This window comes from Dipodomys spectabilis, unplaced genomic scaffold (assembly GCF_019054845.1).
Source record: "Dipodomys spectabilis isolate Male_0828 unplaced genomic scaffold, ASM1905484v1 ptg000018l, whole genome shotgun sequence".
In the NCBI taxonomy this organism is placed as follows: domain Eukaryota; kingdom Metazoa; phylum Chordata; class Mammalia; order Rodentia; family Heteromyidae; genus Dipodomys; species Dipodomys spectabilis.
Window position 1 is genome coordinate 11288634 of NW_024870695.1, and position 24743 is coordinate 11313376.

The following is a 24743-nucleotide window of genomic DNA, read 5'->3' on the forward strand; positions in this document are numbered from 1 at the left end:
TACTCTTACAGGTTCAAATACTGCATTTATTTAAAAAAAGAATTAATTCTTATTGCTTAGACTTTTTATTAGCTAAATGAAGAGGCTCATACAGGTAGGGTACTTGTCGAAGCGGAATACTTTACTTCATCTCGCAGTGCTAATCCTGTGAAGTTGTCCCGTCTGGCTGCATATTCCCCAACATTGGCCAGCCCTGGTACCACGCAGCAGCTCAGAGCACTGCGGTATATGCTCATGTCATGAGCATCATACCACTCGTCGGTCTTTTCATCATAGCACTCAACATTAAAGGTGGTGGTAAAGCCGTTAAAGCCCCCCACCACAAACAACAGGTCATCCACTACCTCGATGCCAAAATTGCTACGAGGATTAAACATAGTGGGTATGGTGCGCCAGGTGTTGGCTACTGGACTGTAGGCTTCTGCGCTCCGGAGTCGATTAGCCCCATCAAAGCCACCTACCTGTGGGTAGCAAAAGAAACACAATTGGCTGCCAATCATTGCATCTGGCCACTGAGGAAGCCCCAGATGGGGAAGGCCAGTGATACCATGCCTCTTCCTATAAATACTTACCCATGGTAGTCTAAACCTGTTTTGCTAATAGTAAATCTGGGGGTGTCATTTTGTTTGTGGCCATAGATGATAGACTCACCGCGTATACATGTTCCCCATAAGCAATGACACCTATTCCACTCCTCCTGCTCCTCATGGGTGCTATGACTGTCCACTGATTACTCTCAGTGTTGTACACTTCTGCTGTAAACAGGCATTCGTTTCCATTAAACCCACCACATATGTAGACCTGAGGGAAGAAAATACAATTACTAAGTACCAGCCTCTTTTTTTGTTGTTGTTGTTGGTCATGGGGCCTGAACTCTGGGCCTAGACACTGTCCCTCAGCTCTAGGCTAGTGCACTACCACTTGAGCCACAGCACCACTTCTGGCTTTTTCCGTTTATGTGGTACTGAGGAATTGAACCCAGGGCCTCATTCATGCAAAGCAAGCACTTTATCACTGAGCCACCTTCCCAACCCCTCCCTTTCTTCTTTAAACAATGCAAAATAGTAGCTATTTACATAGTATTTACATGATATTGGTATTAGAAGCAGTTTAAACATGATTTGAAGCATATGGGAGGATGTGCATAGGTTATATTCAATACTAGACCTTTTCTTGTGTGAAGGGCTTGGGGCTTTGAGCTCCCACAGAGCATTTTTGCTCAAGTCTGGTGCTCTACCACTTGAGCCACCTCCACTCCGATGTTTTTGCTGGTTAATTTGAGATAAGAGTTTTGAGGATTTGTCTGCCTGGGCTGGCTTTGAACTAAGATTTTCATATCTCAGCCTCCTGGGTAGCTAAAATTACAGTCATAAGGCACCAGTGCCTGGCTACCATACCATTTTATACAAGAGACATGAGCATCTGTATTACAGGTAATCTATCCATTTTTGTATCTACATGGGTCCTGGAACCAATCACCTGCAGATACCAAAGCATACTAGTACTATAAAGTGAGTATTGAGGATAATATTGCTTGTTAGCCATCCTCCAAAACAACAGAAGCCGGGCACTGGAGGCTCACACCTATAATCCTAGCTACTCAGGAAGCTGAGATCTAAGGATCGTGGTTCAAAGCCAGCCCAAAGTCTGTGAGAATTTTTTTTTCTGGTCGGTTGTGAGGCTTGAACTCTGGGATTGGGCGCTGTCCCTGCGATCTTCAGCTCAAGATGAGCACTCTACGCTTAAGCCACAGCGCCATTTCCGGTTTTCTAGTGGTTTTATTGGAGATAAGAGTCTCACGGACTTTCCTGCCCGGGCTGGCTTTAAACTGTGATCCTCAGATCTCAGCCTCCTGAGTAACTAGGATTACAGGCATGAGCCACTGGCGCCCAGCTTCTGTGAGACTTTTATCTCCAATTAACCACCAGAAAACAAGACATGGCACTGTAGCTCAAGTGGTAGAGCACTTGCATTGAGCTGAAGAGCTCAGAGACAGCACCTAGGCCCAGAGCTCAAGCCCCATGACCGATTTAAATAAAAGAAAAAGAACAATCATTTCTGGACTTATCCGTTGCTTCTGTGTCTCCCCAACTTGGTTCTTTACCTTCCCATACAGTGTTGTGGCACTTGCGTCACTCCTCTGCTCGTGCATGGGGGCAATGAGCGTCCATTGATTGGTCTCTGGCTCGTAACGTTCAGCAGTGTTGAGACGCACGTAGCCGTCAAATCCTCCCATGGCATAAATGAAATTGCTGAGGACTGTCACGCTGACATAGCAACGTCTGGAGTGCATCGGGGCCACTTGGTGCCAAGTTTTCTTCACTGGGTCAAAACGCTTAACACTATTGAAGTAGTCTACGCTATCAAACCCCCCAATGATATAAACATAGCCTTTCAAATAGGCTGCCCCATGGTAGGCACGGGGACTCTCTTCCTCACAAGTAACATTCACCCATCTGTCTGCACGAGCGTCATATGCCTCAATGGCATTGGTGGGGCTCCCACCGCTCCAGCCACCAATTGCAAATAGGATGGCATAGGGCAGGCGGGGCCTGGTAAGTGGGTTGGTGAAGTCAGAATTGGAGGGTCCGTTCATGTTTAGGTCATACATGGCCTTTAGGGCGTTAATGATGACTGGCTTGCATTCCTCACTATCTTTGACATAGTCATTCATCTTAACGTTATTCATGAAGTACTCAGCATGCATTAGAGCCAGGCGAACCTAAGAAGGAAATACAGAAAGTCATTCAGATGAGGTGAGGATGCCAGAAGTTCCATATCCTTAATCCCTATTTTATAGTCTGCCTCTAGATTACTGGGAATGTTTGTTGGCTTGCTTTTGTTTTCTTTTTAATGTGTGCTCATAGTTTAAATATTTGTTTTGGGGAGGTGGTGTACTCCCAAAAGAGTACTATGAAGAATGAGTTAGAAGAGAGTAGTGCTGAGAATGAGCTAGATAGAAGGCTGCTGACAAGGTCACAGATCTACCCATTGCTTGGTCACAGTACAGTTTTGTAAGACCCAAAACAAGCTATGATAATTATGCAGAAATTAAATACATCTCTATGTATTTAACACTAAGGATTGTGAAGCTAGCCGAGGCAGGAAAGTCCATGAGACTCTTATTTCCAATTAACAACGAAAAAGCTGGAAGTAGAGTTATGACTCAAGTGGTAGAGCACAAGCCTTGAGCAAAAGAGCTCAGGGACCGTGCCCAGGCCCTGAGTTCAAGCTCAGCATCAGCGTACACATGCGCGCACACATACAAATACCACCAACTAGTTACAAGTTTGTGCACTCCTCATGATTTGCTTTCCAGCTCACTTTGGACCTAAGGTTTGGGGAATTCATTTAATAGAAATTCTTTAGATTCCAAAGGGGAAAGAAAATTACAAAATTCCAGAGAATAGGAGATACTCTCTATATTAGTGCCTATAAATAAAGCCCTGGGATCTGTCAATTCTCTGGGACAAATGAATCAAGAATGAGCAAGTAAGCATTTTCAAAGAATAACTTGACCTTAGGAAGCAAAACTGAAATGTGCTGCTTCCTATTTTGGGGGTCATGAGAAATCCACTTTAAAATGGCCTCAAATACAGCGTCTTCCTGTTTGACATTAAGCTCATCTTTCTCAATGATATCCTTAAGTTCAGTGACTGAGAGCTCTAGAAACTCTGCTGAGACTTTCACCATCTCCTCGAAGTTGTGCAGTATGAACATGTAGGCCTTCTGCCTCAGCTCAGGGCAATAGTAGTAGTCCGTGAACTTGCAGATGCCGATACAATTATCCAAACACAGCTCCGACTTGAGGAACTCGCAGCAACCCCTGACAATACCCATGATGTTAAATTGATCTGCAGCAGCCAGTAGCTTCTCCACGTTGTCCGGGGTGATAGGCACAGTTCGGGTATATGCATACTCAATAATTAGCTTCATCATGTCGGGGGAAATGCCAGGAATGTTGTATACCTTCTTCTCAGTGTTGTTCCAGCCACTGGTAAATAAAGCTCTGAAAAAAAGAAAGAAATTGGCAGCCTCTTGTCATCCATATCCTCCCCACACCAGGCCTCCTTTTCTTCTTGTTTTCCAAATAGGACAATAAGTGTGTTGGAAATAGAGTGGCCTGAGCAAGTGGGGGACAAACATAGTCTTTATACAATAAGGGGGGAGAGAGAGACAGAGAGAGAGAGGGAGAGAGATACTTTCCAGGAGAATTGGCTGGTCACTGTATCCTCGTGATAACACGATCTTTTTTTCTTCTGTTTTTGAATGAAGACATTGAGATCTAGAATGGGAAGTAAGTAAGATCCCATATCTCTCTTCTGTTGGTGAGAAGTTAAGCTAGCTGGATGCTGGTGGTGAACACCTGTAATCCTAGCTACTCAGGAGGTTGAGATCTGAGTATTGAGGCTTGAAACAAGCCTGGGGTAGAAAGTCTGTGAGATTCTTTATCTCCAATTAACCACCTAAAAGTGAAGCTGTGGCACAAAGTAGTAGAGCACTAGTCCTGAGCAAAAACTCAGGGATAGTGCCCAGGCCCTGAATTCAAGCCCCAATACACACACACACACACACACACACACACACACACACAGAGACACACACACACAGAGGAAAGGAATGAAAGAAGAAATAAGGCTATACTTCTTAATAAATATTCAAGCCAATGGCTCACACCTATAATCCTAGCTATGAAAGAGGCTGAGATCTGGAGGACTAAGTTTCAGAGTCAGCCTGGATAGAAAAGTCTTCAATATTCTCTCTCCAAAATAAACAATAAGAAAGCAGGGTGGAGGCATGGCTTAAGTGATAGAGTACAAGATCTTTATTTTAAACTCCAGTATCATATACATACATGCATGCATACATGTGTACATACACACATACATGTATCATTCAATCAACACACATCTAGAACCTGATCCCTTCTCACCTCTTTGTTACCTCCTTGATCCAAACCCCACCATCTCTTGTGTAGATCATCCAGGGTAACTTCACTAATCTTCCTGCTTCTGCCTTTGACCTTCTAGTGTTTATAGTCTTAGCCCAGCAGCCAGAGTGATTCTTATAGGAATATGTTCCTCTTCCATCCAGAACTTCCCACTGACTTCCCTTCTAACTCAGGGCAAACACAAACTCTTTACCAGACACTACAAAATCCTGTGAGATCTGATCTCTCGCTGCACTATTCTCTGCACTCCCACCTTCTCACCCCAGTTACCCACTCCCCTCCTTCTATTGCAGCCATTGCTGGCCTCCTTGCTGTTCTTTGAGCCCCAGAGGTAATTCAAACTCTGAACTTGATCTTTATCTGTAATGATCCCTCAGACTTCTAGATTTCCCTCATCTTCATCTCCTTAAACTCTTTTTGTTCATATGTCACCTTGTCAGTAAAGCCTTCTCTGATCATCCTAGGTAAAATTACCCATATTGTGTGTGTGTCTGTGTGTGTGTGTGTGAGTGTGTGTGTGTGTTGGTCCTGGGGCTTGAATTCAGGGTCTGGGCGCTGTCCCTGACTGAACTTCTTTGGCTCAAGGCTAGCACTCTTACCACCTGAACGAGAGCTCCATTTTGGCTTTTTCATGGTTAAGTGGAGATAAGAGTCTCTTTGTATTCAGTTAATAGATAATAGAGCCAAAAAACAGTGCTCTGGGACTGGCGTGTGCATATGCACACACCTGCCTACATGTACAAGAAGTAAATTATGTGTGTTGGAAAGTGATCAACAAAATACAAGTAGAACAGGGTGAAAGTGCAAGCAGGACTGAGTAGAGCTGGAATGAAGTTGGCTTGCAGTTTGCAGAAGCCTCAGTAAGAAGCTGACATTTAGGCAAAGATTTCCAAGTGAAGAATGAGCCACGTCTGGCTTTTTGTTAATTAGAGATGAGTCTCTTAAATTTGTCTGCCTTGGCTGGCTTTGAAGCACAACCCTTAGATCTTAACCTCCTGATTAGCTAGTATTATAAGTATGAGCCTTGAGTGCCCAGCTCTATCTATCTATCTATCTATCTATCTATCTATCTATCTATCTATCTATCATCTATCTATCTATCTATCTATCTATCTTTTGGTGGGGGTGTCAATCATGGAGCTTGAACTCAGGGCTTAGGCACTGTCCCTAAGCTCTTTTACTCAAGGGTAGTGCTCTACCACTTTGAACCTCAGTGCTGCTTCTGGTTTTTGAGTGGTTAATTGGAGATAAGAGTCTCATGGAGAGCTGGGAAGGTGGCTCAGTGGTAGAGCGCTTGCCTTGCATGCCTGAGGCCCTGGGTTTGATTCCTCAGCACCACATAAGCAAAAAAAAAAAAAGTCTCATGGACTTTCCTGCCTAGGCTGGCTTTGAACCATACTCTGCAGATCTCAGCCTCCTGAGTAGCTTGTATTACAGGCGAGAGCCACCGATGCCCAGCTATCTTACCTATATTCTTTATCTTCTTTTTCTTCCCCCTCAACTTAGAATCTGATATGTATTTCACTTATTCAGAATTCATTCTCCCTTACTAGAAGCTAAGCTTCACAAGAGGAATGTTTACCTCTATTCAATAGAGGTTGCAAGATAGGCATTCAATAAATAATTATTGAATGAATAAATGACTGCCATCCCACAACTATACACTAAACTTATAATATGTAACTGGGTACTTTGGGGGCTTTTTTGTTTGTTTTTTGTTGGTCTTGGGGTTTGAACTCAGGTCCTGGGTACTGTCTGTCCCTGAGCATTTTTTTGGGGGGGGGTCCAGTGGTGGGCCTGAACTCTGGGCCTGGGTGCTGTCCCTCAGCTCTTCGGCTCAAGGCTAGTGCTCTACCACTTGAGCCACAGTGCCACTTCCGGCTTTTTTCCTTTTTGCTTATGTGGTGCTAGGGAATCGAACCCAGGGCCTCATGTATGCAAGGCAAGCGCTCTACCACTGAGCCACCTTCCCAGCCCATCCCTGAGCATCTTCATTCAAGGCTAGAGCTCTACCACTTTGAGCCACAGTGCCACTTCTGGTTTCCTGGGGATTAACTGGAGATAAGAGTTCTCATGGACTTTCCTGCCCAGGCTGGCTTCAAACTGTGATCTGAGCTTCCTGAGTAGTTTAGGATTACGGGTATGAGCCACTGGCACACAGCTTGGTACCTTTCTTGGTATGGAAACAACCCAGATTCCCCACAACAGGTAACTGGATCCAAAAAATGTGGCACCTATTAACAGTAGAATTTTACACAGCCATTAGAAAGAATAAAATAATGTCATTTGCAAGGAAATTGATAGAAGTAGAACAAATCATGTTAAGTGAGGTAAGCCAAGAGCAGAGACAAACGGCACATGTTCTCTCTGATATGCAGAAGTCAGATCTAAAATGCACTGGGATATAACAAATTACAACGGATTCTAGATACATATAGTGAGACCAAAGGAGTTTAATCTTAGGAGAGAATCATAAAGGGGCAATACCCAAGCACCTCTTCATATATATATAAAATACATACTGAAACAAACTCCAAAGGACTTCTTTTCTTTTTCTGATGATTCTATATTCTTTACCTTATACACAGTATATTCACATGCATATCTGTGAGAGGGTGGAGGGAGAACACAGAATCTGAGGAAAAAAGGTGAGAAAGTGCAGCAATGGAACACACTGGACATTGAGCAAGGGAACTATACAACTTGCGGGTGAAGATGGGAGGGAGGGAATGAAGGAACAGATGATGACACTGTATGAAAGGAAATGTACTTATAAACCCTCTATAGAGCCGGGCGCTGGTGGCTCACGCCTGTAATCCTAGCTACTCAGGAGGCTGAGATCTGAGGATCGTGGTTCAAAGCCAGCCCGGGCAGGAGAGACGGTGAGACTCCTATTTCCAATAAACCACCAGAAAACCGGAAGTGGCGCTGTAGCTCAAGTGGTAGAGCGCTCGCCTTGAGCTGAAGAGCTGAGGGACAGTGCCCAGGCCTAGAGTTCAAGCCCCACGACCGACAAAAAAAAAAAACCCTCTATATATCACCTCTATAGTAAAGTAAATTTTTTTAAAAGTTTACAAGAAAGTAGACAAAAAAAAAAGAGGTTTAAGCTAACACTGGTGGCTCATGCCTGTAATCCTAACTACTCAGGAGCTGAGATGTGAGGATCACTGTTCAAAGCCAACCCTGACAGAAAAGTCCATAAGGCTCATCTCCAATTAAACACCAAAAAAAAACAGAAGCAGAGCTGTGGTTTAAGTGGTAGAGCACTAGCCTTGAGAAGAAGCCGCTTAGGGATAGTGCCTCAGTCCTGAATTTAAGCCCTAGGATTAGCAGATGTACATGCGTGTGCACATGCTCGCACGTGCATGTGTACATACACACACACACACACACACACACACACAGGTGTAAAGTAGTATGGGCTTAGTGGTCTTTTTCTTTTTTTTTTTGATCAGTCACGAGGCTTGAACTCAGGGCCTGGGCGCTGTCCCTGAGCATTTTTGCTCAACATTAGTGTCCAACCACTTTGAGCCAAAGCTCAATTTCCAGTTTTTGAGTGGTTAATTGGACATAAGAGTCTCACCAGGACTTTTCTGCCCAGGCTGGCTTCAATCCATGATCCTGAGATTTCAGCCTCCTGAGTAGCTAAGATTACAGGCATGAGCTACCAACGCCCAGCTACACCTCATTTTTGTACTGCACACAGGTAAGGTTTTCATTGGGGATATGTTTTGTTTTGGAGGTTGGTTTTGTTTTGTTTTGCCAGTCCTGAGGCCTGAAATCAGGTCCTGGGCACTATCCTTGAGCTTCTTTTGTTCCAGGCTAGCACTCTACCACTTGAGCCACAGCGCCACTTTGGGCTTTTTCTGTTTATGTGGTACTGAGGAATCAAACACAGGGTTTCATGCATGCCAAGCAAGCACTCTACCACTAAGCCACCTTCCCAGCCCACATGTTTGTTTTTATTATTGTTCAAGAATTTTTAAATAGCTGGGGGTGAATCAAAAGAATACTGTGACATCTGAAAATTCCAATTTTGATGTCCATATAAATAATTTCATTGGGACACAGCCATGTGAGGCCCACCCCTACCCCCATTTAGTCCTATCTGTGGCTGCTCTACAGTTTACAGGAAGGGCTGCACAGTTGCTGACAGACACTAGGTAGCCTGCAGGGGTTAAAATGTTTAGTGTCTGGTCTTTCTGTGGATTCAGTTCTAGGGCCTGGAGGGGTGGCACATGGCATACATTACAGACATGTAATGCTTTTCCAGTCTGCATTGTAAAGATTGAAAAAGAGCTTTGGGAGATGAATGAGATGTCTGAGCAATAGGCAAGATAGCTGTCTTCACTGGAAGTGATCTGCAGACCTTTCATCTTATGAGCAACCCTTTCATTTCCTGGAGTACAAGATTTTGTCCCAAACTCCCTTTTTCTTCAGGTATATATATGCATATGTATATATGTATATATATATATATATATGTATATGTCCTGGGTACTTGTCCTTCATCCCTCTATCCCATCCCCTCTACGCTTATTAATTTATCACACTGTTTCAAATGCTGTCTCTACTGTGACAAGTGCAGAAGAGCCACCAGAGGTGGCATTGTTAAGGAGAAAATCCAACCAAAGGTTCATTTATAGGAAGATGGAAAAAGAAAGCACCTGGCACACCAGAAGTTGGTTTGAAGTCCAAGTGACAATCAAAGAAAAGTGGCTCTGGCCCCCCCAGTTGTGTCTTCTTCAGAAGACGATGGAGCTGGACTACAGGGTGCCCAGAGCTTTGATATCCCTAAATTTAAGATGGTGAGTAGGAAACAGGAAATGGATCACAAGAAGAGGCCAACTCCCGCCCCTCCCAGCTGGGCTTAGTTCAGCACCCTGTTATACCTAAAGTAGGAACTGCAGCTACAAAGGATGTTCTTGTGGGCATTGAACTCAAAGCCATTGACCTTGATGACCACGTCGCAGAGCTTGCCCTCCAGCCGAAGTTCGTTGAAGATCTCACAGGTCATCGCACTCATCTTCCTCTCCATGTGAGGTTGGTGGAACCGTGTGGAGGCCGCCGTGCTCTCCATCTCCATGGCACCCTGGGACCAGCGGAGAGAGGCTGCTCTCCTGGGGTGTTGGGGAGGGTTGTGGGGGGCCCCTTTAGCCAGCTGTCGCTCCTTTTCCCTACTACATCTTTCATATAGGGCCCATCAGGCAGCCCAAGTTCCAGAATCCTGGATTCGCAGTGAGATCATGCTCAGGATTGTGCTCTCAGGTTCTGGAACTCCCTCCTATCCCTGCTCCTTCCTTCCCCCTCCCCCCTGTCACCCAGAGAGAAGACCACCCATTCCACAGCTCTGTATCTTGGAGCCCAGGGCTCATCTGTGACCACCAGCACCATAGTAGAGATTTTGTTGATTCTACTTCCTGTTGCCTGAGCCCACATCCCTGCAACATCCATCCACTTTTCAGGATTCCCACACACCCAGTTCCAGGAACTCCCAAGTCCAGAGCCAGAAGTGATGCTGATTAAAGCTTGTGCTGCCCAGCTGCTCAGGATCTTCTTCAGTCTCCTGGATGTGTTTGTGGCTTGCTTTCTTCTTCATTGGTGACAAGACAGGGCCCAGATATGGAAGCACCTCCTGGTTATATCCCCAGTGCCAAATTATCTTTTTGTTGTTGTTGTGTCTTTGGGTGGTACTGGAGATTGAATTTGGGGGTTTGTACTTGCTCTAATGCTCTACCACCAGTTTTTGTTGTTGTTGTTTTTAAGATAGCATCTTGAAAGACCTTCCACCCTTTTCCACCTGGACTAGTATCTACCTATTTATGTTTCCCACCATGGCTAGGATGACAGGCATGCATGCACCCCTATGTCTAGCTTTTTCTGTTGAGATGGAGTCTCCTGAATTCATTTACTGTTGTTTTTGTTGTTGTTTGCTTTGGCTCCAAGGCCTGAAACCTCCATTCTCCCTTCTTAGCTTCTCTCATAGCTGGGATACACATGCTCACCACCCTGGTTGAGCTAGAGGGAGGGGAGCTACCTCAGCTTTTTTTTTGCCCTTCCTGGCCTCTAATCCCAACCCTCCTGAGTAGGTAGCATTGCAAACTTGGAACCCATGGGCACCTTGCCTTGTGTGTCCTGAAGCCCAAAGCAGAAGAGTGTGAGTGAGTGTGAGTGTGTGTGTGTGTGTGGTGTTGCTCTATCTCGGCTTCTGCTATAACCATTCTTTTTTGGCAGTACTGGGGTTCGAACTTGCTAGACAAATGCTTACCCCTTGAGCCACACCTCCAACCCTGGAAATGACCACGTTTACCCAGGCTTTCGGCTCCGGAAGACAGAGTGGCAGGCGCACACCCGAGGCCCTGGTGACAGCCCAGCCCAATCAGGTCACCCCGGCGTCTTGGAGGCCCTCCCCCTCTCCTCCCCCGCCCCCCACAGAACCCTCCACCAACTTCTCCCGCCAGCGCCCGGCGCCAGCCTGAAGGCGGGCGAGAGACGGACGGCGCGTGCGCAGTGCGAGCGAGCCGTGCGGGGAGCCGAGGATCCAGCCGCCCGGACTATGGCGGAGGAGGTGAGGCGGGGAGGTGGGGAGCGCCGGGGCGGGGAGGGAGGGAGGGAGGCGGGAGGGACAGCCTCCTCCTGCGGGGGTGGGGAGCAGATCCCCCTTTCTCCGCGCCGTGGCATCGCGTGGTGCCGGGGCCCCGGGGCTCCGGGGCCCGCGTCCAGGCCGCGTGGGGTCAGCGCCTCTCCCGGCGTCCGCGCAGGTGAGCACGCTGATGAAGGCCACGGTGCTGATGCGCCAGCCGCGGCGCGTGCAGGAGGTCGTGGACGCCCTGCGCCGGGCCGGGGGAGACCGGCTGCAGGTACTGGGGCGGCCGGGCCCGGGACGGGGCGGGGGGGGGGGGGGACGGGGGAGGGCGGGGGGGGGTCTCCGCCCGCGGCCGCTGCAAACCTCCGACCCGGGAAAATGGTTGGTTCGCCCTGGGTGGGTGGCGGTGGTGTGTGTGCGCCCTGGGGGGGGACCTGCATTTCAGAGTCTTCGGTGCGATCCATGTGGTCAGCTTGTTCCAGAAAGCACCTGAGGCCTGCATCCCCATCCTCCCTCAAGGTCCAGGCCCGAGGGCTCCCCAAGAAGTTGAAAATGGGGAAATGGGTCTTGAAGACACAGTCGTCTTAGGAAGAACTCTGTGCATTGGGGGCCATGCAAAGAGTCACCCCCAAACCCCTTCCCAGTCCTCCCCCCAGTAGGACTCGGGCTGTTCTCGGCATTAACTCGTGGACTAACTAGATTCACTCCCCACACCCTTTCTGTCCCTCTCGTGCCCCCTCCCCCTTAGACTTCCGTAATCACCCAGGCAGGACCTTGCTAGGTAGCTCTATTTGAGCACAGTCCCCTCTCGTTTTTACCTCATAGGTGATTTCTGATTTTGACATGACCTTGAGCAGGTTTGCATGTAATGGACAGAGATGCCCTTCTTCCCACAGTAAGTCCACCTGCTAACTTGCTTTGCTGGGCTTGTGGAGACCATGGCATCCAAGAGGCAGGTAAAAGGAGTTTTGTGTTTTTCCAGATATTCTGGATAACAGCAAGATCATCAGTGAAGAGTGTCGTAAAGAGGTAAGTCGCTCAGAAATGAATGGTTTTGGTGTGTGATTGCTTCCTGCCTAGACCCAAAGATTCCAGCACAGGGACCTTAGAAAGTTCATTTTATTGTTTGTTTGTTTGTTGTTGTTGTTTTTGTTTTGTGGTGGTAGGGATCAAATCCCTCCACTACTGGAAGCTGTATACATCCAGCCCCAAAATATATGGTAGAAAGACAGTCTTTGCAGGGATTTTGTTTTGGTATTCATTCCTTTTCAAATTATAGCCATGCTGTGGTGGATCTAATCTGAATGTGTGAGGTCACTTTTCCTTGTTGGTTGAGGCATTTGGTGGTTGAAGTGTGGATATTATATGCAACACCAAGTTTACAAGAGACTGACCCTCCTGCAATTCCTGAAGGTGTATTATTACCTCCCTTTAAGAGATGCTTGGAGAGGTTGAAGTAACTCAACTAGAATTATACAGCTAAATTTGTATGTGTATAAGTGTTGGTACTAGGGCTTGAACTCAGGGCCTGGGTGCTATCTCTTAGCTTTTTCATTCAAGGCTGGCACTCTGCCTCTTGACTGACAGCTCCACATCTAGCCTTTTAGTGGTTCATTGGTGATAAGTCTCACAGACTTTCCTGCACAGGCTTGCTTTGAACATTAATTCTCAGATATCAGTCTCAAGTATAAGTGTGAGCTACCAGCATCTTACTACAGCTAAGTTTTTTAATACATTGATTCTGTCCCAAACTCTTCCCACTATATTATATCTCCCCTCAATACACTTTTCTTGATAAGTTAACAGGAAACAAGAAAGTTCTGAATTAATGTCAGTATATATAACTCCTGTTTCTATAAGATGTATACAGTATTCTGAAACTGTTCCTAGAGTCTTGGTCATTGTTTTGGTGTATGTGTATGTGTGTTACTGCGGATTAGAACCTGGAGACTTACACATGGGCAGGTGCTCTACCACTTGAGTTCTACCCCTGAGTCCTTGCTCACTGTTCATACTTTCTTCCAGGCTCTTCCCACTGGAGTAGAGACACTTAGATTATTTATAAAAATTGTACACTATCAGGTGTTGGTCTTATAATGTCAAATGTTGCTCGATCTTTCCAGTATTCTTTTTTGTGATGCTAAGGATGGAACCCAGGGTCTCGGTATGTGTGCTTTCAACACTAACATGACTGCTCATTATTGAAATGGGTAGCGATGGGCTGGGAAGGTGGCTCAGTGGTAGAGTGCTTGCCTTGCACACATGAAGCCCTGGGTTCGATTCCTCAGCACCACATAAGCAGAAAAAGCCGGAAGTGGCACTGTGGTTCAAGTGGTAGAGTGCTAGCCTTAAGCTGAAGAGCTGAGGGACAGCACCCAGGAAGAGAGTTCAGGCCCCACAACCGACAAAAAGAAAGAAATGAAATGAAGTGGGTAGGGAGGCTGGGAATGTGGCTTAGTGGTAGAGTGCTTGCCTAGTATGCATGAAGCCTTGGGTTCTATTCCTCAGTGCCATATAAACAGAAAAAGCCAGAAATGGTGCTGTGGCCTAAGTGGTAGAGCCCTAGCCTTGAGCAAAAAAAGCTAAGAGACAGTCCTTGAGTTCAAGCCCTAGGACTGGCAAAAAAAAAAAAAATCCTGAGAAAAATGAAATGGGTAGCGAATCACAGACAGGTCTTAGAATCCTGTCCCCAAAGGTGCCATTTACATATAATTCTGGGCATGGATGAAAAGCAAAGTTTATGTATTCAAAAATGTTTTTTGGTGCTGATTTTTATAGTTGGTGGTGAACTCTGGGCCTGGGCACTCTCCCTGAGCTCTTTTGCTCAAAGCTAGTGCTTTACCACCTGAGCCACAGCTGTTCTTGTGGTTTTCTGGTAGTTAATTAGAGATTAGAGTCTCACAGACTTTTCTTTTTTTTTTTTTTTTTTTTTGGGTCCGGTTGTAGGGCCTGAACTCTGGGCCTGGGCGCTATCCCTCAGCTCTTCAGCTCAAGGCTAGCGCTCTACCACTTGAGCCACAGCACCACTTCCGGCTTTTTTCTTTTTGCTTATGTGGTGCTGAGGAATCGAACCCAAGGCCTCATGCACGCAAGGCAAGCGCTCTACCACTGAGCCACCTTCCCAGCCCCTCTCACAGATTTTTCTGCCTGGTTGATTTCAAACTACAATCCTCAGATCTTAGCCCCACCATCTCCTGGCTTTTTTGGTTTTTTTTGTTTTTGTTTTTGGTCTTCCCCCCTCCCCCAAAGTTGCAGGCCTGGAGTTTGCTATATAGCCCAGACTGATCTCAAAATCTTGATCCTCTTGTCTCAAGTTTCCAAAGTGCTGACATTACAGGTGTGCACCTACATTAAACGGAAAACCCCTAAAACTAATCCCATTTAACACCTGAGAAAGTTTCCCACATTTCAGAAAACACAACATTAAATCAACACTGATGAAGTCCTGTTACTGAATTAATTGCAAACCTCAGTGCCCTTTTTTACCTATCAGTTTTCATTTATGTTGCTGCCTCTGTTTGTGTGTGTGTGTGTGTGCGCGCGCGCGCGCGCGCGCACGCGTTTGTTGTAAAGATGAAACCCAGGGCCTTGCATATGCTAGACAAGTACCTAACATGAACCATAAGCAAGTACCTAACATTTACTTCTGAACCACTTCCCCATTCCTGGTTTTGTGTGTGCGTGCATGCATGCATGCATGCATGTATGCATGCATCATTACTGGGGCTTGAACTGGGTCTGGGCACTCTTTCTTTGTTTTTTATGCTCAAGGCTGACATTCTGCCACTTGAGCCGCAGCCCCACTTCCAGCTCTTGGGTGTTAATTGGGAGATAAGAATCTTACCCACGGGCTGGGAAGATGGCTCAGTGGTAGAGTGCTTGCCTTGCAAGCATGAGGCCCTGGGTTCGATTCCTCAGCACCACATAAACAGAAAAAGCCAGAAGTGGCGCTGTGGCTCAAATGGTAGAGTGCTTGCCTTGAGCTGAAGAGCTGAGAGACAGCACCTAGGCCCAGAGTTCAGGTCCACGACCGGCAAAAAAAAAAAAAAGAATCTTACCCACTTACTTGTCTAGGCTGATTTTGAACTGAGGTCTTCAGCTGTCAGCTTCCTGCGTAGCTAGCATTACAGGTGTGAGCCACTGGCACCATCTCCACACATTAACTATATTCTAATAGATTTCACCCCCTCTATCACAGTCCCTGCACCTTTCCCTCTAAGTAATAGTATCCCAAACAGGTTTTCTTGAGCCCCTTGTTTTTGAGACAGGAGCTCATTATGTAGGCTAGGCTGGCCTTGAACTCAAGATCTTCCTGCCTCTAGCTCCTGAGGCAGTGGGAGTGCTGGGATTATAGGCATGCACCACATACTCATACCTGGCTACCCTTGCTGAGTTATTGACATCAGTCTCAGGGTGAGCACAGAGGAGTAGCAAACTATGCAGATCCTTAGATTTGGTCAGATTGGTCATGACAAGCCACGGAGGAGGATATGAGAAGAACCTGGGGTCTTGTACAGAAGATGGAAACTTGAAGCAAAGTAACACTCTTACCTGCAGTTGCCCCTGCTAGGTGGCTTTCCTCTTGCATTGAGCTGTGGGGCTGTGCTGGAGAACAACCTGGTATGTGCTAATGGCTTTTCTCCTCATGTGGCTGACCCAGCTCTCGGCCCTTCTTCACCACTACTACCCCATTGAGATCGACCCCCAGCGGACCATCAAGGAGAAGTTGCCGCATATGGTGGAGTGGTGAGTTCTACTGCTCCTGTGTGTGGCTTTGATGGAATGACAGACTCCCCTACCTTCCTAGGGCTTACCTGATAAGACCACTACACTGCAGAGCACACTGCTCGCTTGTCCCTGAGGCTACCCACCTGCTGCTTCAATGACACCTTCAGAGAATTCTTGGCATAAGTTAGAAAACCCTTCTTTGGGGACACATGATAAATGACCTTTGCCTTAGGCCACTTTATGCTGCTATTATTATAAGCCATAATAAACTGAAATGCCTTTGTCTTGTGGTTCTGAAGACTAGGAAGTCCAAGATCAAGGGACTAGCATCTGGTGAGGAGTTTCTTGCTATGTCATCCCATGGCAGAGAGGCACAAAAGAGGGCAAGAGCAAGAAGGGGACTGGACATATCCTTTTCAGGCCCTATCCTGTGATTAAAGCATTAATCCATTTATGGGAGTATAGCTCCATGACCCTGGACCTTCCATTAAGCCCTACCATCTAGCAGCTCTGCATTTCCTTCAGGAAACGAGTCTGTAGAGAAAGGGAAGTCCTCCTCCCTCTACTTGGACCAGGGACAGGGCCCTTGCTTCTCTGGCTGATTGGAATTTGGGGTTGGCGGGTGTCTGCTCCTAGGTGGACCAAAGCGCACAACTTGCTATGTCAGCAGAGGATTCACAAGTCTCAGATAGCGCAGGTGGTCCAAGATTCCGCGGCAATGCTCAGGTGAGCTGCTTGTGCTGGGAACACTTCCTCCTGAGACAGTTTGAAACTGTGGTGGGCTGGAGCCCAAGAGGTGGAACACTTGCTGAGAGCATGTGCAAAACTCCTGGCTTCACCCCCAGCACTGGTGTGAGGTGGAGGTTGGGGTGCCCTCGATCTGGTTCTGTTTTACTGCATGCATGGAAGAATGGGAAGACTGAGTGGAGTTAGTGACCGGGAGAGTCAGGTGACATGCAAAATGGCCAAAGCTGGCAGTGAACACAGGGACTGGCTACTGTCAGTTCTGCTCAAGGCTAGAGCTCTGTTACTTGAGCCACAGCTCTATTTCTGGCGTTTGGCTAGTTAATAGGAAATGAGAATCTCACCAATTTTCCTGCCCAGGCCGGCTTCAAACTGCAATCCTCAGATCTCAGCCTCCTGAGATGCTAGGATTATAAGAGTGAGCCATTGGTACCTGGCTAAATTGTGTGTCTTTATTAAGAAAGGCTGGGGGGGGGGAGGGGAGGCTGGGAAGGTAGCTTAGTGGTAGAGCGCTTGCCTTGCATGCCTGAGGCCCTGGGTTCGATTCCTCAGCACCACCTAAACAAAAAGAAAAAAGCTGGAAGTGGCGCTGTGGCTCAAGTGGTAGAGCTCTAGCCTTGAGCTGAAGAGCTGAGGGACAGTGCCCAGGCCCAGAGTTCAGGCCCCACGACCAACAAAGAAAAAAAGAAAAAGAAAGGCTAGCCTCTGGAAAGCCAGGAGAATAGAGATGTGTACAGACCCAGGAATCCCAGGGTGGGTGTGGGGAACCCCAGTGAAAGGGTCCAGAAAAGCTACCTGAACTCTGAACAGGCATGAACTGCCTGTCTTCTGCCTCCACAGCGTAAATGGTGGAAGAAGGTTAATGTCCCACAGAGGCACATTTTCCTCTCCAAGGTAGATGTCCAAAAGCAGTGAATGCAAATGACAATGAGTACAGGGTTTAGTCAGTGTAGCCGAAATCTGGAGACATCTCAGGTGTCTTACCAACAAGAAACATTGTCAACTACAGCATTTTTTATTTTTTAATTTTTTTTTTTGTCAGTCTTGAACTCAGAGCCTGGGTGCTTTCCCTTAGCTCATTCCCTTAAAACTAATGCTCTACCGCTTTGAGTCACACCTCCACTTCACATTTTCTGGTGGTTAGTTGGAGATAAGAGTTTCATGGAGGGCTGGGAAGGTGGCTCAGTGGTAGAGTGCTTGCCTTGCATGCATGAGGCCCTGGGTTCGATTCCCCAGCACCACATAAGCAAAAAGGGAAAAAGCCGGAAGTGGTGCTGTGGCTCAAGTGGTAGAGCGCTCGCCTTGAGCTGAAGAGCTGAGGGACAGCGCCTAGGCCCAGAGTTCAGGCCCACAACCGGACCCAAAAAAAAAAAAAAAAAAAAGAGTTTCATGGACTTTCCTGACTAGGGTTGGCTTTGAACTGCGATCCTCAGATCTCAGCCTCCTGAGTAGCTAGGATTATAGGCATCAGCTACCAGTGCCCAGCGTTTATAGCATATTAATATGATGGAGTAATATATACTATATAGCAGTGACAAGAACAAACTACTCATCACACACAAAGCATGAGGGGAGGCAGAAGCAGGAAGATTGTGAGTTTAAGACCAGCTCAAGCTGGGCACTGGTAGATCACCTGTAATCCCAGCTACTCAGAAGGCTAAGATCTGAGGATCATAGTTCAGAGCCAGCCTAGACTCTTCAATGAATCACCAGAAAACTGGAAGTGACACTGTGGCTCAAAGTGGTAGAACTCTAGCCTTGAGCACAAAAGCTCTCATTAAAGCCCCATGAGTGACCCCAAAAAAAAGCAGTAGCAAAGGCAATGCCATTTCTTCATTCTCTTACCTCTGCAGGGAGGGATATAAGACATTCTTCAACACACTACATCAAAACAACATTCCCCTTTTCATCTTTTCGGCGGGCATTGGTGATATCCTGGAAGAAATCATTCGACAAATGGGCATGCTCCACTCCAACATTCACATTGTGTCTAACTACATGGACTTTAATGAAGAGGTGAGCCATGTCTCCTCAGGGCACGAGAGGGAAGAGGGGTGGGGCAAACAGACTGTTGGTTTACTATTTACCAAGGGAAAAAAAGGAGGGGAGACTTCCTTACATTTGAGTGTAGGTGTGTGTGGGAGGAACCCCAGATGGCACCCACAGCCTTATGCATGCTCAACAAATAACCACTGAACTACACCTCCAGGCCAGGTGAACAGTATTGTTTATATCACAGGTTCTGTGTTTGTACCAGAAGAGATTATCAACTCTTTCATGGCCTCTGTTAGACTAAAGCAGGAGTGACAAACCTTGCCTATAAAAGGCCAGAGAGTAATTAGGCTCTGTGTGTCCTGCCATCTCTGTTACACTTACGGTCGAATTTGCTCTTCTTTTTCTTTTCTTTTCTTTTTTTTTTTTTTGGTCGGTCATGGGGCCTGAACTCTGGGCCTGGGTGCTCTCCCTCAGCTCTTCAGCTCAAGGCTAGCAGTCTACCACTTGAGCCATAGCATCACTTCCAGCTTTTTTCTGCTTATGTGGTGCTGAGGGATTGAACCCAGGGCCTCATGCAGGACTCCTCTTCTCTGACAGAGAGTGGAAAACTGGTGCTGTGTGGGTGCCCTGTGGCTCTACTGTCTAACTCATCTTGATGGTTTAGGGTTTTCTACAAGGATTCAAGGGCCAGCTCATCCACACCTACAACAAGAACAGCTCTGTGTGTGAGAACTCCAATTACTTCCAGCAACTGCAGGGCAAAACCAACATCCTCCTGCTTGGAGACTCTATGGGGGACCTCACTATGGCGGACGGGGTTCCTGGTGTACAGAACATCCTCAAGATTGGCTTCTTGAATGACAAGGTAGTTAGGAGCCACTGGCTCCTTTCTTCCCTAGGAATTGCTACTATCAAATGCTCTTCAGTACCCACTATGTCCAGATACTACATGCAAGCCAATCTTTTTCTTTTCTTTTTGCCAGTCCTAGGGCTTGAACTCGGGGCCTGGGCACTGTCCCTGAGCTGCTTTTGCTCAAGGTTAGCATTCTACCATTTGAGCCACAGCACTACTTCTGGCCTTTTCTGTTTATGTGGTACTGAGGAATCAAACCCAGGGCTTCATGCATGCTAGGCAAGCACTCTACCACTAAGCCACATTCCCAGCCCAATGCAAGCCATTCTCTCAGAGTGTGTAGCATGGAGATAGCCAGTGATTACTACTATATGCTTTAACCGCGCAAACTAAGCTTCTAGCTCGGGGAGAGGGTCATGTTGGCCCGTCATGGCAGTCTACATACCTGTGTGCTCATTGCATGGAAAGCTTACTCTAAATGTGTTACAGCCAAACACTCATGTAATCCTTTTTTAGTGTGTTTGCCAGACCTGGGCTTAAAACTCAGGAAGCTTGGGGCTGGGAAGGTGGCTCAGTGGTAGAGTGCTTGCCTTGCATGCATGAGGCCCTGGGTTCAGTTCCTCAGCACCACATAAGCAAAAAGCAAAAAAAAAAAAACTCAGGAAGCTGTCCCTGAGCTTTTATGTTCACTGCTAGTATTCTACCACTTGAGCTACAACTCCATTTTTGTTTTTTTTGGTGGTTAATTGGAGATGGCAGACTTATCTGCCTGGGTTGGCTTTGAACCACAATCATCAGATCTCAGCCTCCTGAGTAGCTAGGATTATAGGTGTGAACCGTCACTATCTGACCAACTCAGTTTCCAAGTGTAGTGCAATCTTGATCAATGTCACCCTTTCCATCATTCTCCATCTCTCCCAACCTTGCCCATCTCAAGTTACCTAGTTCCATATGCACATTGAATATTATAACTACATTTGCCCATCCTCCTCTATTTCCCCCTCCCCTTGACTCCTCCCCCCACCCCCTAGTCAGCACATGTTCAGAATGTAGAGAACTAAATAGCATGAGTAGACCAGAAACTGGCAGGGATGGGAACAGGATGATCTTAAAGGTACAACGTACAGAGCATCCAGGTGGTCCATCCATGAGAGTGTTTGATTTCTACCAAGCAGGGGCTGGAGCTTGCCTGATGTTTGACCCATATGGCCTGAAGCCAGGTGCCAGTAGCTCACACCTGTAATCCTAGCTACTCAAGAGGCTGAGATCTGAGGGTCCAGATTCAAAGCCAGCCTGGGCAGAAACCACCAGAAAACCAGAAGTGATGCTTTGGCTCAAAGTGGTAGAGCACTAGTTTTGAATGAAAGAGGCCCTGAGTTCAAGCCCTTCTTCCCCCTACCCCCCCAAAAAAAGAAAGAAAATGTAGCCTGAGTAAGTCAGAAGTTGTACCTCAGTCTTTTTAAATTCATTACTGTCTTTTTTACACAGATCCAGGTTGTGGCAACCCTTGCCCCTCACACTCCCACCCCTCTGTATCTCTAACAGAGATACAAGTCTTTGTAACCCTTTTTTCTTTTCTTTTTTTTGTTGGTCCTGGGGCTTGAACTCAGGGCCTGGATGTTGTTCCTGAACACTCTACCGCTTTGAGTTACAACTTCACTTCTGGTTTTTGAGGGGTTAGTTAGAGATAAGAGTGTTAGGGGGACTTTTCTGCCCTGGCTGCCTTTGAACTGTAATCCTCAGATCTCAGCCTCCTGAGTAGCTAAGATTATGGGCATGAGTCCTTGGCGCGCAGCAGGTCTTTATAACCTTGAACTCATGCTTGCGCCCTCTGCTGGGCCTTGTGAAAATAAAAAGCCCAGGGCGGAGCATTTTGGGGCTTCTTGGTCTCCTTCCCCCTCCTGCTGCAGGTGGAAGAACGGCGGGAGCGCTACATGGACGCCTATGACATCGTGCTGGAGAAGGACGAGACCCTGGACGTGGTCAACGGGCTGCTACAGCACATCCTGAGCCAAGGGGACCACATGGAGATGCAGGGCTCCTGAGGGGGCAGGCCGTGACGAACAAGGGAAGCTTCCCCATGAGGCCACTTCATCATGATTCCAAAGGAAAGTTCAGGGCAGCCCAGAGTTACTGAGCTCTTGCTCATCCCTGCCCGCTCCCCCCTGACTTTGCTTTCCTCCTGGTCACAGGGGGCTTTAAGGGAGGCCCTGCTGGGTGGGAGGGCACCACATATTGTTCTTGATAACCAGCAACCACCGCATGTGACTGTTTTATGTATCCTCTAGTCTAGAGATTCTTTGGAAAAGAAAAAAAAGAAACTGAGAGCTAGGAATGTGGCTCTGTGATGGAGCGCCTTGCCAGGTGTTCTTCTTGTACCTTAGTGTGTGTAAGGGCCTGGGTTCCATCCTTGGCACTGAAAAAGAAAAATAAATAATTTGTTTTTTAAACGTGGAAAGTGTATGTGTTAAGCAAGATGAAAAATTCAAAAACAGAAAGGCAAAGCTGGCTGGAGGTCCACAGAATCAGAAGCTGAACGTCTTGGTTCCCCAGAGGCCCAGGAACCTCAGAGGCACCTCTGGCTCTCCATAGAACAATCTGGGGCTGGGTGCTGGTGGCTCATGCCTGTAATCCTAGCTACGCAGGAGGCTGAGATATGAGGATCTCGGTTCAAAGCCAGCCCGGGCAGGAAAGTCCATGAGGCGCATATCTCCATTAAACCACTAGAAAAACCGGAAGTGGCGCTGTGGTTCAAGTGGTAGAGCACTTGCCTTGAGCTGAAGAGCTCAGGGACAGCACCCAGGCCCAGAGTTCAACCAACAACAACAAAAAAAGAACAATCTTGGAGGACCCTGATGAGGGAATACTTGAGCTACCAGATCCCTGCACAGGTGTCTGTATGGATCTAAGTAGGGGGTGCGGTTGACAGGTGTGATTCTGACCGGGAATGAAGTGGCAAAATTCTGATGGCCATCAGACTTGAAAGTCTCAACTTGGGATAAGTTGAGGTGATGTCTGAGAGCCCCCTCATTAAGGGGCTCACCTGAGTGTGGCTTTTCCTGGTGTACTTGGTAGCTTTTTATTTTTTTTTCTGTCCCCCAGGGTCACCAAAAAAACTGATCCCAAAGGCTTGAGATGAGCATCTTGAGGCTGCACAGGGCGAAGCAGAAACAATTCCTTTCCCTTCACTTGGATGATCAAGAACTAGGATCATCAAAGACTAGGCTAGCACAAGTCATGGTGGTTCATGTTTGTAATCCTGACTACTAAGGAGACAGATCAGGAGGATTGTGGTTCAAGGGTAGTCCGGGCTAAAAGTTCAACAAACCCCATCTTAATGAAAAGTTGGGGTGGTAGCCTGTCATCCTAGCTGTGCAGGAAGTATAAATAAGATCATGGTCAAGGCTAGCCAGGGCATAAATGCAAGAGCCTACTTTGAAAATATTGGAAGTATGGGGCTGGGAAGGTGGCTCAGTGGTAGAGCGCTTGCCTCGCATGCCTGAGGCCCTGGGTTCGATTCCTCAGCCACATAAGTAAAAAAGAAAAAAGCCGGAAGTGGTGTTGTGGCTCAAGTCACAGAGTGCTAGCCTTGAGCTGAAGAGCTGAGGGACAGCGCCCAGGCCCAGAGTTCAGGCCCCACGACCGGACCCAAAAAAAAAAAAAATATTGGAAGTAGCCCGGCTCTGGTAGCTCACACCTGTAATCCTAGCTACTCAGGAGACTGAGATCTGAGGATCATGGTTCAAAGCCAGCCCAGACAGAAAAGTCCATGAGACTCTTATCTCCAATAAACCACTCAGAAAACTGGAAGTGGTGCTGTGGCTTAAGTGGTAGAGTGCTTGCCTTGAGCTGAAGAGCTGAGGGACAGCACCCAGGCCCAGAGTGCAAGCCCACAACCGACAAAAAAACAAAAAACCTACCCAGCTGGGGTATGGTAGTGTAGTAATACATATTTATAATCCTAGCACTTCGTTGGCAACAGGATTGAGTGTTGAGGCCAGCCTGGCCACCTAAGGATACCCTGTCTCGCCTAAGGATGCCCTGTCTCAACCAAACATTTTGAATTCTCCCCAGAGTACCTTTTATTTATTTATTTATTTTTGTCGGTCGTGGGGCTTGAACTTGGCCTGGGCGCTGTCCCTCAGCTCTTCAGCTCAAGGCGAGCGCTCTACCACTTGAGCTACAGCGCCACTTCCGGTTTTCTGGTGGTTTATTGGAGATAGGAGTCTCACGGTCTTTCCTGCCCGGGCTGGCTTTGAACCGCGATCCTCAGATCTCAGCCTCCTGAGTAGCTAGGATTACAGGCGTGAGCCACCAGCGCCCGGCCCCAGAGTACCTTTTAAAGAAGAATGTAGGCTGAGTGCTGGTGGCTTACACCTGCAATCCTAGCTACTCAGGAGACAGTTCTGAGGATTGTGGTGTGAAGCCAGCCTAGGCAAGAAAGTCCATGAGACTCTTAAACTACTCAGTAAAAAAGCCAGAAGTGGAGCTGTGGCTCAAGTGGTAGAGTACTATCCTTGAGCACAAGGAGGCTCAGGGACAGCACCTAGGCCCTGAGTTCAAGTCCCAGGACTGGCAAAATAAAACCATAGAACCAGTTCAAGTGGCTTTGTGTGTGTGTGTGTGTGTGTGTGTGTGTACTGGTACTGGGGCTTGAACTCAGGGCCTTGCACTCTGCTTGGCTTTTTAACTCATAGCTGGTTGCTAGCATTTGCTGGTGGTTAAGACTTAGCTGGGTGCCGGTGGCTCACGCCTGTAATCCTAGCTACTCAGGAGGCTGAGATCAGAGGATCACAGTTCAAAGCCAGCCTGGACAGGAAAATCCATGAGACTCTTATCTCCAATAAACCACTAGAAAACCGGAAGTGGTTCTGTGGCTCAAGTGG

General features: G+C 47.2%; 2 protein-coding genes across 2 annotated transcripts; one reads left to right on the top strand and one right to left on the bottom strand.

The window, feature by feature from the left end:
* Positions 1-8: 8 nt before the first annotated feature.
* Positions 9-10140, bottom strand: Klhl10 (kelch like family member 10). Its single transcript, XM_042673678.1, has 5 exons — positions 9844-10140; positions 3520-4009; positions 2105-2722; positions 652-801; positions 9-461 (listed from the first exon to the last, which is right to left on the bottom strand). Exons 1-5 carry the CDS (start codon positions 10035-10037, stop codon positions 87-89), a joined length of 1827 nt encoding a protein of 608 aa, XP_042529612.1. The 5' UTR covers positions 10038-10140; the 3' UTR covers positions 9-86.
* A 1299-nt stretch (positions 10141-11439) lies between these two features.
* Nt5c3b (5'-nucleotidase, cytosolic IIIB) lies at positions 11440-22299 on the top strand. Its single transcript, XM_042673658.1, has 9 exons — positions 11440-11519; positions 11713-11811; positions 12363-12432; positions 12520-12566; positions 16198-16283; positions 16902-16991; positions 18863-19025; positions 19669-19869; positions 21768-22299. The coding sequence occupies exons 1-9, from the start codon at positions 11508-11510 to the stop codon at positions 21900-21902; spliced, it is 903 nt and encodes a 300-aa protein (XP_042529592.1). The 5' UTR covers positions 11440-11507; the 3' UTR covers positions 21903-22299.
* The last annotated feature ends 2444 nt before the right edge of the window (positions 22300-24743 follow it).

Excerpts from the sequence above, each read along its gene's own strand:
- Klhl10 (XM_042673678.1), bottom strand. The coding sequence starts at position 10,037 with ATGGAGATGGAGAGCACGGCGGCCTCCACACGGTTCCACCAACCTCAC. Across the intron at positions 2,723-3,519 it reads TTTCAGTTTTGCTTCCTAAG|GTTCGCCTGGCTCTAATGCA; the intron begins GTCAAGTTATTC and ends TTTCCTTCTTAG. Across the intron at positions 462-651 it reads ATGGGGAACATGTATACGCG|GTAGGTGGCTTTGATGGGGC; the intron begins GTGAGTCTATCA and ends TGCTACCCACAG.
- Nt5c3b (XM_042673658.1), top strand. Across the intron at positions 11,812-12,362 it reads CCGGGGGAGACCGGCTGCAG|GTGATTTCTGATTTTGACAT; the intron begins GTACTGGGGCGG and ends TTTACCTCATAG. Across the intron at positions 12,567-16,197 it reads GTGAAGAGTGTCGTAAAGAG|CTCTCGGCCCTTCTTCACCA; the intron begins GTAAGTCGCTCA and ends TGGCTGACCCAG.